Consider the following 16189-nt stretch of genomic DNA (forward strand, 5'->3'; position numbering starts at 1 on the left):
CGTAGGAGAACAAGGCCTATGATTCTCATTCATTTGATTCGTGAACTGAATTATCATACGAGAACAAGACATACAATACTCATTCATTTGATTCGTGAACTGAATTATCATACCAGAACAAGGCATACGATTCTCATTCATTGGATTCGTGAACTCAATTATCATACGAGAACAAGGCATATGATTCTCATTCATTTGATTTGTGAACTAAATTATCGTAGGTAGAACAAGGCCTATGATTCTCCATCTATCCATCCATCCATTGTCTCCCGCTTATCTGAGGTCGGGTCGCGGGGGCAGCAGCTTGAGCAGAGATGCCCAGACTTCCCTCTCCCCGGCCACTTCTTCTAGCTCTTCCGGGAGAATCCCAAGGCGTTCCCAGGCCAGTCGAGAGACATAGTCCCTCCAGCGTGTCCTGGGTCTTCCCCGGGGCCTCCTCCCGGTTGGACGTGCCCGGAACACCTCACCAGGGAGGTGTCCAGGAGGCATCCTGATCAGATGCCCGAGCCACCTCATCTGACTCCTCTCGATGCGGAGGAGCAGCGGCTCTACTCTGAGCCCCTCCCGGATGACTGAGCTTCTCACCCTATCTTTAAGGGAGAGCCCAGACACCCTGCGGAGGAAACTCATTTCAGCCGCTTGTATTCGCGATCTCGTTCTTTCGGTCACTACCCATAGCTCATGACCATAGGTGAGGGTAGGAACATAGATCGACTGGTAAATTGAGAGCTTCGCCTTGCGGCTCAGCTCCTTTTTCACCACGACAGACCGATGCAGCGCCCGCATTACTGCGGATGCCGCACCGATCCGCCTGTCGATCTCACGCTCCATTCTTCCCTCACTCGTGAACAAGACCCCGACATACTTGAACTCCTCCACTTGGGGCAGGATCTCGCTACCAACCCTGAGAGGGCACTCCACCCTTTTCCGGCTGAGGACCATGGTCTCGGATTTGGAGGTGCTGATTCTCATTCCAGCCGCTTCACACTCGGCTGCGAACCGATCCAGAGAGAGCTGAAGATCACGGCCTGATGAAGCAAACAGGACAACATCATCTGCAAAAAGCAGTGACTCAATCCTGAGCCCACCAAACCGGACCCTCTCAACGCCCTGGCTGCGCCTAGAAATTCTGTCCATAAAAGTTATGAACAGAATCGGTGACAAAGGGCAGCCCTGGCGGAGTCCAACTCTCACTGGAAACGGGTTCGACTTACTGCCGGCAATGCGGACCAAGCTCTGGCACTGATCGTACAGGGACTGAACAGCCCTTATCAGGGGGGGCCGGTACCCCACACTCTCGGAGTACCCCCCACAGGATTCCCTGAGGGACACGGTCGAATGCCTTTTCCAAGTCCACAAAACACATGTAGACTGGTTGGACAAACTCCCATGCACCCTCCAGGACCCTGCTAAGGGTATAGAGCTGGTCCACTGTTCCGCGACCAGGACGAAAACCACACTGTTCCTCCTGAATCCGAGGCTCGACTATCCGACGGACCCTCCTCTCCAGGACCCCTGAATAGACTTTTCCAGGGAGGCTGAGGAGTGTGATCCCTCTATAGTTGGAACACACCCTCCGGTCCCCCTTCTTAAAGAGGGGGATCACCACCCCGGTCTGCCAATCCAGAGGCACTGTCCCTGATGTCCATGCGATGTTGCAGAGGCGTGTCAGCCAAGACAGTCCTACAACATCCAGAGCCTTGAGGAACTCCGGGCGTATCTCATCCACCCCCGGGGCCCTGCCACCAAGGAGTTTTTTGACCACCTCGGTGACCTCAGTCCCAGAGATGGGGGAGCCCACCTCTGAGTCCCCAGGCTCTGCTTCCTCATTGGAAGGCATGTTAATGGGATTGAGGAGGTCTTCGAAGTACTCCCCCCACCGACCCACAACGTCCCGAGTCGAGGTCAGCAGCGCACCATCCCCACCATATACAGTGTTGACACTGCACTGCTTCCCCTTCCTGAGATGCCGGATGGTGGACCAGAATCTCCTCGAAGCCGTCTGAAAGTCATTCTCCATGGCCTCCCCAAACTCCTCCCACGCCCGAGTTTTTGCCTCAGCAACCACCAAAGCCGCATTCCGCTTGGCCTGCCGGTACCTATCAGCTGCCTCCGGGGTCCCACAGGACAAAAGGGTCCTGTAGGACTCCTTCTTCAGCTTGACGGCATCCTTCACCGCCGGTGTCCACCGACGGGTTCGGGGATTGCCGCCACGACAGGCACCGACCACCTTACGGCCACAGCTCCGGTCAGCTGCCTCAACAATAGAGGCACGGAACATGGCCCATTCGGACTCAATGTCCCCCACCTCCCTCGGGATGTGGTCGAAGTTCTGCCGGAGGTGGGAGTTGAAGCTACTTCTGACAGGGGGCTCTGCCAGACGTTCCCAGCAGACCCTCACAACACGTTTGGGCCTACCACGCCTGACCGGCATCCTCCCCCACCATCGAAGCCAACTCACCACCAGGTGGTAATCAGTTGACAGCTCCGCCCCTCTCTTCACCCGAGTGTCCAAGACATGTGGCCGCAAGTCCGACGACACGACCACAAAGTCGATCATCGAACTGAGGCCTAGGGTGTCCTGGTGCCAAGTGCACATATGAACACCCCTATGCTTGAACATGGTGTTCGTTATGGACAATCCGTGACGAGCACAGAAGTCCAATAACAAAACACCGCTCGGGTTCAGATCGGGGGGGCCATTCCTCCCAATCACGCCCTTCCAGGTCTCACTGTCATTGCCCACGTGAGCATTGAAGTCTCCCAGCAGAACGAGGGAGTCCCCAGATGGTATGCCCTCTAGCACCCCTTCCAGGGACTGCAAAAAGGATGGGTACTCCGAACTGCTGTTCGGTGCATACGCACAAACAACAGTTAGGACCCGTCCCCCCACCCGAAGGCGAAGGGAGGCTACCCTCTCGTCCACCGGGGTAAACCCCAATGTACAGGCTCCAAGTTGGGGGGCAATAAGTATACCCACACCTGCTCGGCGCCTCTCACCTGGGGCAACTCCAGAGTGGTACAGAGTCCAGCCCCTCTCAAGGAGATTGGTTCCAGAGTCCAAGCTGTGCATCGAGGTGAGTCCGACTATATCTAGCCGGAACCTCTCAACTTCGCGCACTAGCTTAGGCTCCTTCCCCTTCAGAGAGGTGACATTCCACGTCCCAAGAGCCAGCTTCTGTAGCCGAGGATCGGACTGCCAAGGTCCCCGCCTTCGGCCACCACCCAACTCACAATGCAACCGACCTCCTTGGCCCCTCCCATAGGTGGTGAGCCCATGGGAAGGGGGACCCACGTTGCCTCTTCGGGCTGTGCCCGGCCGAGCCCCATGGGTGCAGGCCCGGCCACCAGGCACTCGCCATCGAGCCCCACCTCCAGGCCTGGCTCCAGAGTGGGGCCCTGGTGACCCGCGTCCGGGCAAGGGAAAACGCCGTCCAAAATTGTTTTTCTTCATAGGAGGTTTGTTTAACCGCTCTTTGTCTCATCCCTCACCTAGGACCAGTTTGCCTTGGGTGGCCCTACCAGGGGCATAAAGCCCCGGGCAACAGAGCTCCTAGGATCATTGGGACACGCAAACCCCTCCACCACGATAAGGTGGCGGTTAAAGGAGGGGCCTATGATTCTCATTCATTGGATTCATGAACTGAATTATCATACGAGAATAAGACATACGATTCTCGTTCATTGGATTCGTGAACTCAATTATCATACGAGAACAAGACATACAATACTCATACATTTGATTCGTGAACTGAATTATCATATGAGAATAAGACATACGATTCTCATTCATTTGATTCATGAACTGAATTATCATACAAAAACAAGGCATATGATTCTCATTCATTTGATTTGTGAACTAAATTATTGTAGGAGAACAAGGCATTGGGGCCCGTGCCACCGCCAGGGGACGCCCTGAGCGTCGTGGAGCCTGGGAAACCTGCACTTCCGCCACACCTGGGCAGGTGGAGGAAGAACCTTCCAGCGACGCCCGGAGTGCTTCCGGGTGCTAGTGCCGGAAAGTTGTCAGCAAGCACCTGGAGCACATCTGGGTGATTATAAAAGGGGCCGCCTTCCTACAGTCTGGGTGTTAGAGTCGGGAGCTGGAGGTGGACGAAGCTCCAGTGAAGAGAGGAAGAAAGGCGGCCCACAGACGTTAAAAGGCCCGAGGATGGGTGTTGTGATGCAGGAGCACAGTGTGTGTGCAGGACTTGTGTTTAGGGAAACTTGTTTAATAAAGAGCGTGTGTTTTATGAACTGTCGGTGTCCATTTGGTTGTGTCCGGGCTGAACATCTCACACAGGACACACTTTAAAAATCAATTAAAAAATGTAAAAAGAAAAAAGTAATAATTTGTATTTAGAAGAATTTATATTGATAGCTTTCGTATCTGAGGGCCTCTTGATATACAATATTTTTGGTTTTACTATCGGGGCGAGAATGTAGCTGTGATATCTTTGCCAAAAATGTAAAAAGTTGGCATGGTATCTCTGGCCAAGGTGAACATAGGTGCGCTCCCATGTCAAACGTTGCCACTGTATCTGATTGTGTTCTGCTCTGATGGGAGAGCGTTCCCCATGAGAATAGAAGAGCATGTGGCTGTGATATCTCTGCCAATGAGCAGGAACTGTCTAAAACACATGTAGCTGTGATCTCTCTCTCAAAAATGTCAAACGTTACTCCTTAACAATCTGTAGATGATGATGTCTGCTGAACAAACGTATCGCTAGCTAAGTGGAGGCAAGGTACGCTCCAACACGTGGTGAGAGGTAGAGCGACTTGAACGGAGGCCCTTCGGAAGTGGAGCAACAAGCACCTGGAGCACTTACAGGCGACTTATATAAGGGTCCAGCAGAGACTACTTGGTGAGCCAGAGTTGGGTGGAAGGTGGATGAAGCTTGCCGAGGAGGAGTGGAGGAGAAAAGAGAGAAGAAGAGGAATTATTTCTATTTTGTGCTTGTGGGACTGTGTTGTGTACTTGTGGGAACGGGGAAGACGTTTTCCACAAGTGAAGAAACACAAATAAAACTTTTGTATTTTATTAGTGTGCCTCCTGCGTCTGTCTGTGTTGGGTTAAGCGCTGATATAGCCACATCGATTGTCACACTGGTGTAGTCGGCAGGATTCCTGGCCGTACTGTAAGGCAGGGACCTGCATTAAAATCTGTGTGACAACCCGGCACGCACACGAAATAGCAGAGTGAGGTATGCAAACACAGCAGTGCGAAGCCGCTAAAGAAAAAAAAAGGCTCTCCAGGACACCACGCCAGCCTGATGGGGAGGAGAAAGGCCAGATGGGCTCCAAGAACAGCGGGTGGACCCGCACACGCCTTCGAGAAAGCAACCCGGGTCGACGTGCTCACAGCGTGTGCTCCAACCCAATATATATGGCACCTCACCTTTATCATAACTGTCTTCGCGGTGCCCTGTTCCCCGATGAGAAGAACAGCTTTGTTTTGGCTCATGATTGTATCCATTAGAAAGTCTGTACGCACGTTGTCAACATTCGGCACAAGGATTGATGAATAATCTGGAACTGAGTCTTTGGGGTAAATATATTCTGGAACCTGAAAGAAAAAAAAAAATAACAGATTGACATCCAAAACATACAATTAGGTAAGTCCTCTCGTGACGGTCCAAGTTGCCTCCGTGCTCCCTTGTTACATCCAGGAGCCATTAGAACCTGAAACTGTCGATAGTCGTGAACTGAGATGAGATGAGCAAACAACATCCAGCAGCAAGGGGTTGGCGCAGAAGTGCCAAGTACTTTTATTTAAAATCAAACAAGAATGAATCAGTGTTCAAAAAGTGCAGTGTGTCGGTTCTTCCATAGAAATAAATAATCCATAAAACCAGTGATAATATGTGGAGTTTAAAAAAGTCTGAACAAATAAATCCAATAAAATGAGGTTAAAATCCAGAGACAGTTCTTTTAAAAATATGAGTCCCAATGCTTCCTTCTAAAACATCGTTTCTGCTTATCCTATCTGGACCTTATAGCAAGAAGAGACGCCTGCCAATAGGAGCAGTCAACCATAAATATTTGTCTTGGGTCCCCATTGCCAGTCCTTTGGCATCCATGAGGTGCCATGCTGAGCCCTACTCCCTGGAAACAACCCTCAGCTGTTTCTTGAGCGTTTGCCACACACTCCTCTCCTGGGGCCACCTGCCTCTGCTCCTCATTGCACTGGCTCTCCCGATCCTGCCTCACACTCTTTCTTTCTTTCTTTCTTTCTTTCTTTCTTTCTTTCTTTCTTTCTTTCTTTCTTTCTTTCTTTCTTTCTTTCTTTCTTTCTTTCTTTCTTTCTTTCTTTCTTTCTTTCTTTAACTTTAACCTCTGTTTTCTCCTTTTCGATCTTTCTGTCCTTTGTCTCTTTCTCTTCCCTCTCTGCCATACAGGCTCTACTTTATATGGCCTGATAGGGTGCAGGTGCGATACACCACTACCTCCAAGGTGTGCAGGAGGCTCACCTTTGTATGTGTATGTGTGATCAGTTAAGCACTGTAATTCACCCCGGAGGAAAGCTCGCTCATGCACACCTTCACCTGATTAGAGCCTTCGCTTGATGGGACACGATTATTTATTTTAAAAACCTGCCCTTTACCATGGACCTCGTGTCACACCTCTGTAGTGTAGCTTTGGAGAATGAAAACATGTCCATAAAAAAATGTGTGGCATTCGAATTTAGAGCACAGGTTGTATTTCATAAAAAAGTAACTCTCTATATAAAAGTAGAGTAAATCTCTATATTTTCTTAACATGCTTATTTCAATGATGATGTCATCAGGTGTCATCATCTGCTGTAGCAGTATCTGTTCTAAGAAGAAAAATAAGAAGAAGACGACATTACATTAGTATAGTGCTTGTCAAGACACTCAAAGCACTTTACATAGAAAGGGGGGAGCCACTTCAGCCACCACCAATGTTCAGCATCCACCTGGATGATCTGACAGCAGCCATATTGTGCCAATATGCTCCCCACACTAGGTGGTGAAGGGGTGAGAGTCAGGGCATGTTTGGGAACCAGAATGGCCAGACCGTAAGACAGAGTAAGAAAGTGAATGGCACTCAATGGGATCCCAGTCAGTCACACTGCAAAGATATTTATCTTGTGCTATGCCTTGTACTGAATGAATGGAAATGACCAGGGACCTCATGTATAAAATCTTGCTTAAACTCCTTATTCAAATTCTACTAATGCTAGAAACACAAAAACGTAAGCTCAAATCAAATTTTTAAAACCGTATATATATGCCAGGTCCCATGCTAAGTTCATTAAAAAAATAATTCGGCCATGAACATTGGTAGGCTTTACGCCCTGGGAACCAAGTTATCTGAACTATCCTCTAACATTTCAGTAATTACTTATCACTCTGATCTGATCATAAAATAGGTCATTACGATAGCAATTATCTATCTGTCTATCTATCTATCTATCTATCTATCTATCTATCTATCTATCTATCTATCTATCTATCTGTCTGTCTGTCTGTCTGTCTGTCTGTCTGTCTGTCTGTCTGTCTGTCTGTCTGTCTGTCTGTCTGTCTGTCTGTCTAATTTATAGGGCCTATTATAAAGTGTCTATCTATCTATCTATCTATCTATCTATCTATCTATCTATCTATCTATCTGTCTGTCTGTCTGTCTGTCTGTCTGTCTGTCTGTCTGTCTGTCTGTCTGTCTGTCTGTCTGTCTGTCTGTCTGTCTAATTTATAGGGCCTATTAGATAGATAGATAGACACTTTCTATCTATCTATCTATCTATCTATCTATCTATCTATCTATCTATCTATCTATCTATCTATCTATCTATCTATCGCTTCTGTAAAAAGCCAAATTTCCTCATTGGGACAAATCAGTTTCTATCTACCCCATTTCTTCTTTCCAAATGCACACAATTTTATTTTGTTTAGTTGTATAAATACATATTCACGTATCCTACAATTGCCTTATAGACAGCTTAAGTGACGTGTTTAATGGAATACTCTGTTGTCTGTTTTATTTTCTTTGTGTTGTTTGTAGCGATGGCTTCAAGCCTTTTAATCTCAGGTTTTTGTTCTGTTGTTTATTTGTGAGCCCCCATTCAATCCCACTGTATCATGAATTGTGTCCACTCTGCTCAACTTGACAACATGAGATTAAGTTTTTCTTGTCCTTCACTACAAAAACCACAGGATAAGTAACGGTTGACAAATGATACTTTTAAGGGTGGATCATTCCTAAAAGGTCAACTGTCATGATCAGGAGTTCCAAACATGACAAAAGGCACCCAGTAAAAGCCACAAAACTAGGCCAGAACCTTCCTTATCCTGACCAAAGAGGTTCACCCCAACACAGCCAGTCCCCAAACTGCTATCTATTGGCTGTGAGCACACACACCTAAAAATGAGAAGATTGCTTTAACGGGTCAAAAATGTAATTAAGTTCCACAATTAACAAAAATACCTTACAAAGGAGAGAAACCATCAAAACTCTGGCTTGTAAACAAAAGACAATAATGAATCTTTATAAATTGAGAGTTCAAACAGTCCAAAGTCAAAATATTGATGTATATTTTCAGACTTATATCGAATTTCCCTTTCCCTTGCTTTCAACTGAAATGCACACACAATTGTATCTTGCTTTATTCAATAAATACTGTACATTTACAGGATAATGCAGGACAGAAGGTGCCTGATCATACCTTCTTAGACCAATGATCCCAGTTGCCATTCTCATTGACAACAAACTCAAAGATGGTTTGATCTCCGGTGGTCACAGGGAGCTCGAGCTTGGCCGTATGCTTTTTAAGGAAAGCCTCCATTTTGGCCCTGTCCTCCAATTCCAAAAGCGCTCCTACTGACCACATAACTGCAAAGATGAAGAGCCGGCCGACATGCTGTGCCGTGGGCTGCTTTTCTTCTGCAGAGGGCAATAAACCCTGAAAGAAATAAAAAGATGTAAAGCTTTTTATATGTCCTTTAGGTTTTTATGATGACTCAAAGAATTACTAAATAACTCCCATCTATTGCAAGCTAGCATGTCCCCCATCCCGTAGTGGTTCACGAGAACCTGTGTCTAAATTCACTCATTCTGCACAAATTTACAGTTATCACATAGCCAATCAGAATGTAAAAAAAGCTGAAAACAACACAGAAAAATTGGGGACAACTTGTAGAATCACAAAAGTGCAGGGAAGGCCAAGATTCCTGGACTACAGTGCCGGATTAACCAATAGGCACATGTAGCATATGCTACGGGCCCCGCATTTTCGGGGGCCCCCAAATGGTGGACCCAATATTTAATGAAAAAGTGTAGCTTTGAAAAACTGGTCTTTAAAAATATTATCTTTACGTTTTTAAACTGTAAATTTCTTACACAACAAAACTTTAGGGGCCCAACACATAAAATTCACATAAATATTCTTATTATAATCGAGAGTAAAATAATTATTTAGTCCGGTTTGAACTGTTCAGAATCTAAACTTCAGAGGATGCAGACCAAAAGGGCCCCCAAATTTGAAATGTGCTACGGGCCCCCAAAGCTCTTAATCCGGCCCTGCTGGACTATGATGAGCAGGCCTTTACGTGACAAAAACAGGGTGTCGTATTTTCATGAGTGGCAGAGGTAAGAACCAAAAACAACTGTAGGACAGCCAAGGGTCAATAGATTTGGAAAACATTCTAATATTGAGCAAAACCAGAAACCATTTTTGGGAAGGCAATGGTTTAAAAGACTGCTTTATAAGTCACTTATAAAGTCCGTGAAGTGTTTTGTGGTGACGAGAACTTTTATTTAATATCGGAATATACTGACAGACATTTTATTTGTTATACATACATATATATATATATGAATGGAAGAGAAGGTCTGTGATACGGTTTGCATATTTGCAGCTGGAGATCCACAAAGGGAGAAAATGAATCACGTATCATAAAGTAGTTTTTATTCCTGAGCTTTCAGCCTCTGCCAGGGGCCTTCATCAGAGGATAATGCTTAGACTTACAAGAATCAAAGGCAATATATAGTAAAAATTAGGTGGTGGTGTGGGGTTGCTAAGTCAGTGTGTTCAGGAGGGGGGGGTATTGGTTGTAAAGTTTTATTTATTATGAACATGTTCTTCTTAACTTTGCATATGCTGGGTTTATGTCCAAATGTCTGTTGATGGCGTTCTCGTTTGATAGCCAAGATTCAGCCAGCTTTCTGGCACTTTTGGTACTGGCCTTAAATCTTACTTGTACGTTGTCCCAGTTAAATGCATGTCCTGTTGATTTAGTATGCGTATAGATCACTGATCGTGAGTCCTTACTTCTGACGCAATGTTCATGTATACGTGTTAGAACATTAGAACACTCTAGACAACAACAGGCCATTCAGCCCATCAAGCTCGCCAGGCCTATCCACTTATTTCTTCCAAAAAAACATCAAGTCGAGTTTTGAAAGTCCCCAACGTCTTACTGTCTACCACACTACTTGATCTCTTATTCCAAGTGTCTATCGTTCTTTGTGTAAAGAAAAACTTGATAATGTTTGTGCAAAATTTTCCCTTAACAAGTTTCCAACTGTGTTCCCGTGTTCTTGATGAACTCATTTTAAAATTACAGTCTCAATCCACTGCAGCAATTCCCTTTATAATTTTAAACACTTCAATCAGGTCACCTCTTAATCTTCTTTTATCTTAAACTGTAAAGCTCAGCTCTTTTAATCTTTCCTCATAATTCAACCCCTGTAGCCCTGAATCAGCCTAGTCGCTCTTCTCTGGACCTTCTCTAGTGCTGCTATGTCCTTTTTGTAGCCTGGAGACCAAAACTGCACACAGCACTCCAGATGAGGCCTCACCAGTGTGTTATAAAGCTGGAGCAGAACCTCCTGTGACTTGTACTCCACACATGAAGGCGCTATATAATCTGACATTCTGTTAGCCTTCTGAACACTGTCGGGAAGTCGATAGCTTAGAGTCCACTACGACTCCTAAATCCTTCTCATACGGTGTACTCTCAATTTTCCAACCCTAACCCTAACCCTAACATTTTTACTTCCTATATGTAATACTTTACATTTACTGACATTAAATTTCATCGTCCACAAATCTGCCCAAGCCTGTAAGCTATCCAAGTCCTTCTGTGATGATATAACAGATTCCAAATGATCGAATTGTGTTGTGATTCTTTTTGATGTTTACCCTATGTATACCGCTGGGCAAGCACTGCCTGGAATGCTATAAACTACGTTTCGTGTTTCTGCTGTCGATTTCTTGTTTTTAGCATTAAAGAGGATCATGCACAGATTGTTCATGGGTTTATGTGCTATTCTGATGCCTGACCTGGCCAGGATGCGCGCTGCACCTTCAGACACCATGTGGTGATAAGGAAGTGCGTAACAGGTGGGGTGGAGGTTCTGGTTCAAGTCGATTGTTTGCTGAGTTTTTGACGTCTTCTATGTAAGCATCCATCCATCCATCCATCCATTTTCCAACCCGCTGAATCCGAACACAGGGTCACGGGGGGTCTGCTGGAGCCAATCCCAGCCAACACAGGGCACAAGGCAGGAACCAATCCTGGGCAGGGTGCCAACCCACCGCAGGACACACACAAACACACCCACACACCAAGCACACACTAGGGCCAATTTAGAATCGCCAATCCACCTAACCTGCATGTCTTTGGAATGTGGGAGGAAACCGGAGCGCCCGGAGGAAACCCACGCAGACACAGGGAGAACATGCAAACTCCACGCAGGGAGGACCCGGGAATCGAACCCAGGTCCCCAGGTGTCCCAACTGCGAGGCAGCAGCGCTACCCACAGCGCCACCGTGCTGCCCTATTTAAGCATTGTTTCATGAATGTTTTTGAGTATCCATTTGAAGTGAAAAGACGGAAGAGATAGCGTCTTTCGTTCGTTTTTGTCTCCTTCGTTTTACAATGGGTGTGGACTCTTCTTAATAGAGTTTTAACACAGCTCCATTTATGAGATACTGGGTGGTTGCTGGTGAAGTGTGATATCTTGTCTGCATAGCTTTCCTTACGGTAAACACTTGTGGTTAGGGTGGCGTCGTTACTTCTGTCAATGTAGATGTCCAGGAAGCTGATGTGTCGGTTCATTTCTTTTTCCATGGTGAATTGGATTGCAGGGAATATTGTGTTGATGTGGTTGTAGAACTCGTTCAGCTGGTCATTTTTTAGTATGACGAACGTGTTGTCTACGTAGCTTATCCAAATTTTGGGTGTGAACTGGGATACAGCCGCATTTTCAAATTGCTGCATTACCAGTTCCGCTAGAAGTCCTGATAACGGCGATCCCATTGGCATGCCTTCTTTTTGAATGTGGTATTTCAGAATCAGAATCAGAATCAGAATCAGCTTTATTGGCCAAGTATATGTACACATACAAGGAATTGGACTCCGGTTTTACCTATGTAACAAGGCGCTATACAATCACCTGACCCAACACAGATAGACACAGAGGCCCGTATAAACACGTATAAGGACTTTTATTTTCTTCACCTGTGGGCGCATGTCTTCCCCGTGACCCACAGGCAATACATAGTCCCAAAAGCACAATCTCAATCACAGCAACAGCACACTCTTCTCTCCCACCACTCCTCCGCAAGCTTCGTCTCCTTCCTCCCAACTCTGGCTCTCTGAGTGGTGGTGGCTGGCCCTTTTTATAACCCACCCGGAAGCATTCCAGGTGCTTGACCACCTGGTTCTAATTGCACTTCCGGGTGGGGCTGAAGATTTGACCAGCCGGGCTGCAGGCTCCATGCAGCTCCCCCTAGCAGCCATCCAAGCCTCCAACCAAGCTGTGGAGGACTCCATCTCCCATGAAGCCATGCGCCAGGTTGGGGAATCATCGTCTGCCAGGGAGGCTGCCACCAAGCGTCCCGGGGAAGGTATTGAACTGTCCATGGCTGCTCCCCCAGAACAAATGCAGCAGGGGCGTCCCTGCCGGGCATGGGACCCGGCTGTCCATTACACCTAGTATCGCCTCTGATGCTGTGAGATTGACTTAAGTGTTCATGAGAGTGATGGCCTGAGGGAAGAAACTGTTCATATGTCTGGTAGTTTTGGCGTACAGTGCTCTGTAGCGCCTACCAGAGGGTAGTAGTTGAAAAAGGTTGTGACCAGGGTGTGATGGATCTGCAGTGATGTTTTCTGCCCGTTTCCTGACTCGAGATCTGTATACGTCCTGAATGGAGGGCAGATCAGCACCAATAATTTTTTCTGCAGTTCTGACTGTCCATGTAATCTGCTCCTGTCCTGTTTTGTGGCTGAACCAAACCAGACTATGATAGATGAACAGAGAACAGACTGGATTACTGCAGAGTAAAACTGGATGAGCAGCTCCTGAGGCAGGTTGAACTTCCTGAGCTGACGCAGGAAGCACAACCTCTGCTGGGCCTTTTTGACAATTGTGTCTCAGTTTGGTGCCTACTTCAGGTCCTGGGAAATTGTGGATCCCAGAAACCTAAAGTTTTCCCACAGCAGACACAATGCTGTTGAGTAGTGTGAGAGGGGGGCAACACTGGGGGGCTCCTCCTGAAGTCCACTGTCATCTCCACAGTTTTAAGCTTGTTCAGCTCCAGGTTGTTTTGACCGCACCAGAAGGCCAGCTGTTCGACCTCTCATCTGTACACAGACTCGTCACTGTCCTTGATGAGGCCAATGACTGTCATATCATCTGCAAACTTCAGGAGTTTAACAGATGGGTCTCTTGAGGTGCAGTCATTTGTGTAGAGGGAGAAGAGCAGAGGGGAGAGGACACATCCCTGGGGGGCGCCAGTGCTGACTGTTCGTGTGCTGGATGTGATTTTTCCCAGTCTCACTTGCTGCTTCCTATCTGTCAGGAAGTTTGTGATCCACTGGCAGATGGGAGCTGGTACAATGAGCCAAGTGAGTTTGGTGTGGAGGACCTCTGGAATAATTATTGAATGCCGAGCTGAAGTCCACAAGCAGGATCCTAGTATATGTCCCTGGAGAGTCGAGATGTTGCAGGAGGTAGAGCAGTCCCATTTTGATTGCATCATCCACTGACCTGTTTGCTCGGTAAGCAAACTGTAGGGGGTCAAGCAGGGGGCCTGTAATGTCCTTCAGGTAGGTCAACACCAGTCTTTCAAAGGATTTCATGACCACAGACGTCAGGGCGACAGGCCTGTAGTCATTTAACCCTGCGATGGAGGTTTTCTTGGGAACTGGGATAATTGTGGAGCGCTTAAAGCAGGAGGGAACTTCACATAGCTCCAGGGATCTGTTGAAGATCTGTGTAAATATGGGGGCCAGGTGATCAGCACAGACTTTGAGACAGGAGGGTGACACACCATCTGGACCTGGTGCCTGCCTGATCTTCTGTCTCCTAAAGAGCTGACTCACATCCCCTTCACAGATCCCGAGTGCAGGTATGGTGTCAGTGGGGAAGGGGCAGGGGCATGGTAGTGGGTGCTGGGAGTGTATTGTGATTGGCGCGAGTGAGAGGTGTGAAAGAGGGATTATCAGACCTGCAGTAGAACAAATTCAGCTCGTTGGCCAGTTGATGGTTCTCTTCAGTATGGGGGGGATGGTTTCCTGTAGTTGGTGATGTCTTTCAGACCTCTCCACACTGATGCAGGGTCGTTGGCTGAAAACGTATTTTCCAGCTTTTCAGTGTAGCACCTCTTTGCTACTCTGATCTCCTTTGTCAATGTGTTTCTGGCCTGATTGTATTTGCCATTGAAGTGAAAGTGAGTTTTTTGGCAAAGTGATATTAGTTGCATTATGTCTTTAGTGGTCCTGAGGTGGGTTGGCACCCTGCCTGGGATTGTTTCCTGCCTTGTGCCCTGTGTTGGCTGGGATTGGCTCCAGCAGACCCCCGTGACCCTGTGTTCGGATTCAGCGGGTTAGAAAATGGATGGATGGATGGATGTCTTTAGTGAACAGTGAAGATCACAACACCGTCAGAAGAAAGGACTCACAAGCATTGATCTATACGCATACTAAATCAACAGGGCATACATTTGACTGGGACAACGTACAAGTAAGATGTAAGGCCAATACTAAAAGTGCCAGAGAGCTGGCTGAATCTTGGCTATCAAACGAGAATGCCATCAACAGACGTTTGGACATCCATCCATCCATCCATCCATTTTCCAACCCGCTGAATCCGAACACAGGGTCACGGGGGTCTGCTGCAGCCAATCCTAGCCAACACAGGGCACAAGGCAGGAACCAATCCCAGGCAGGGTGCCAACCCAGTGCAGACGTTTGGACATAAACCCAGCATATGCAAACTTAAAAAGAACATGTTCATAATAAATAAAACTTTACAACCAATACCCCCCCCCCCCCCCCCGTCCTGAACAAACTGACTTAGCACCCCCCCCGTAATTTTTGCTATATACAGTATATTGCTTTTGATTCTTCTATGTCTAAGCATTATCCTCTGATGAAATAAAAACTACTTTATGATACATGATTAATCTTCTCCCTTTGTGGATCTCAAGCTGCAAATATATACAGAACCTCGGTTCATGAACGTCTCTGAACACGTACAAATCGGGTTATGACCAAAACATTAGCCAAACTTTTGCATCTGTTCACTACCACACATTTGGTATACGAAGAAGCCAGTTTCCCTTTTGGTTTGTGCGCGCCGATGATATCCGCACATGTTCAGTCTCTCCCTGTGCATTCCCAGTGCAGCGAGTGACAGAGAGAGAGAGACAGACACACAAGGCGCGAGAGAGACACACTTACGCGCCCGCGCACGAGAGAGAAGGCAGTTAAAGAATGCACTGGGCTTGTTTTAAAAGAGACTCATTCCAGCATTGTTTTAACCTCGTTGTATTTAATGAAGACTTTTTTCTATTGGATTTTAACCTCCACTTCACTTCTGTTTACAGCGATCAGTTCGTAGCGTGCATTGTTGCAATGTTACTTTTCTTGGATTTTTTATTAAATTACGGATTTTTCAAATGTTCGTTTTTTTCCCTTTGCTTAAAACTCATTAAAAAAAAAGTGTTTTTAGCGAGCGGTTCATAGTGCTATAGCACAAACTCTTGCAATGTTAGTTTTCTCTGTTGTTCAAGGTTTTCTCAGTGTTATTCAATGTTTTTATATTTAGTTTACTATTACGCTGTGCATTCTATGGTTTAATTAACTATATTTGTGCTTAAAAATCTTTAAAAAAAAAATATTTACATACAGTTCGTACGGTCTGGAACGGATTAATTGTATTT

General features: G+C 46.5%; 1 protein-coding gene across 1 annotated transcript in view; it reads right to left on the reverse strand.

Annotated features, from left to right (window-relative positions):
- LOC114641854 (dynein axonemal heavy chain 5-like) overlaps positions 1-16189 on the reverse strand; it is a 329984-nt gene that overhangs the window by 113264 nt on the left and 200531 nt on the right. Inside the window, exons 47-48 of the mRNA XM_051928805.1 lie at positions 8684-8920; positions 5399-5566 (exon numbers count right to left, since the gene is read on the reverse strand). Coding sequence (XP_051784765.1) covers positions 5399-5566; positions 8684-8920 — 405 coding nt within the window. The remainder of the gene's footprint in view (positions 1-5398; positions 5567-8683; positions 8921-16189) is intronic.

Source organism: Erpetoichthys calabaricus, chromosome 6, assembly GCF_900747795.2.
Source record: "Erpetoichthys calabaricus chromosome 6, fErpCal1.3, whole genome shotgun sequence".
Taxonomy (NCBI): Eukaryota; Metazoa; Chordata; class Cladistia; order Polypteriformes; family Polypteridae; genus Erpetoichthys; species Erpetoichthys calabaricus.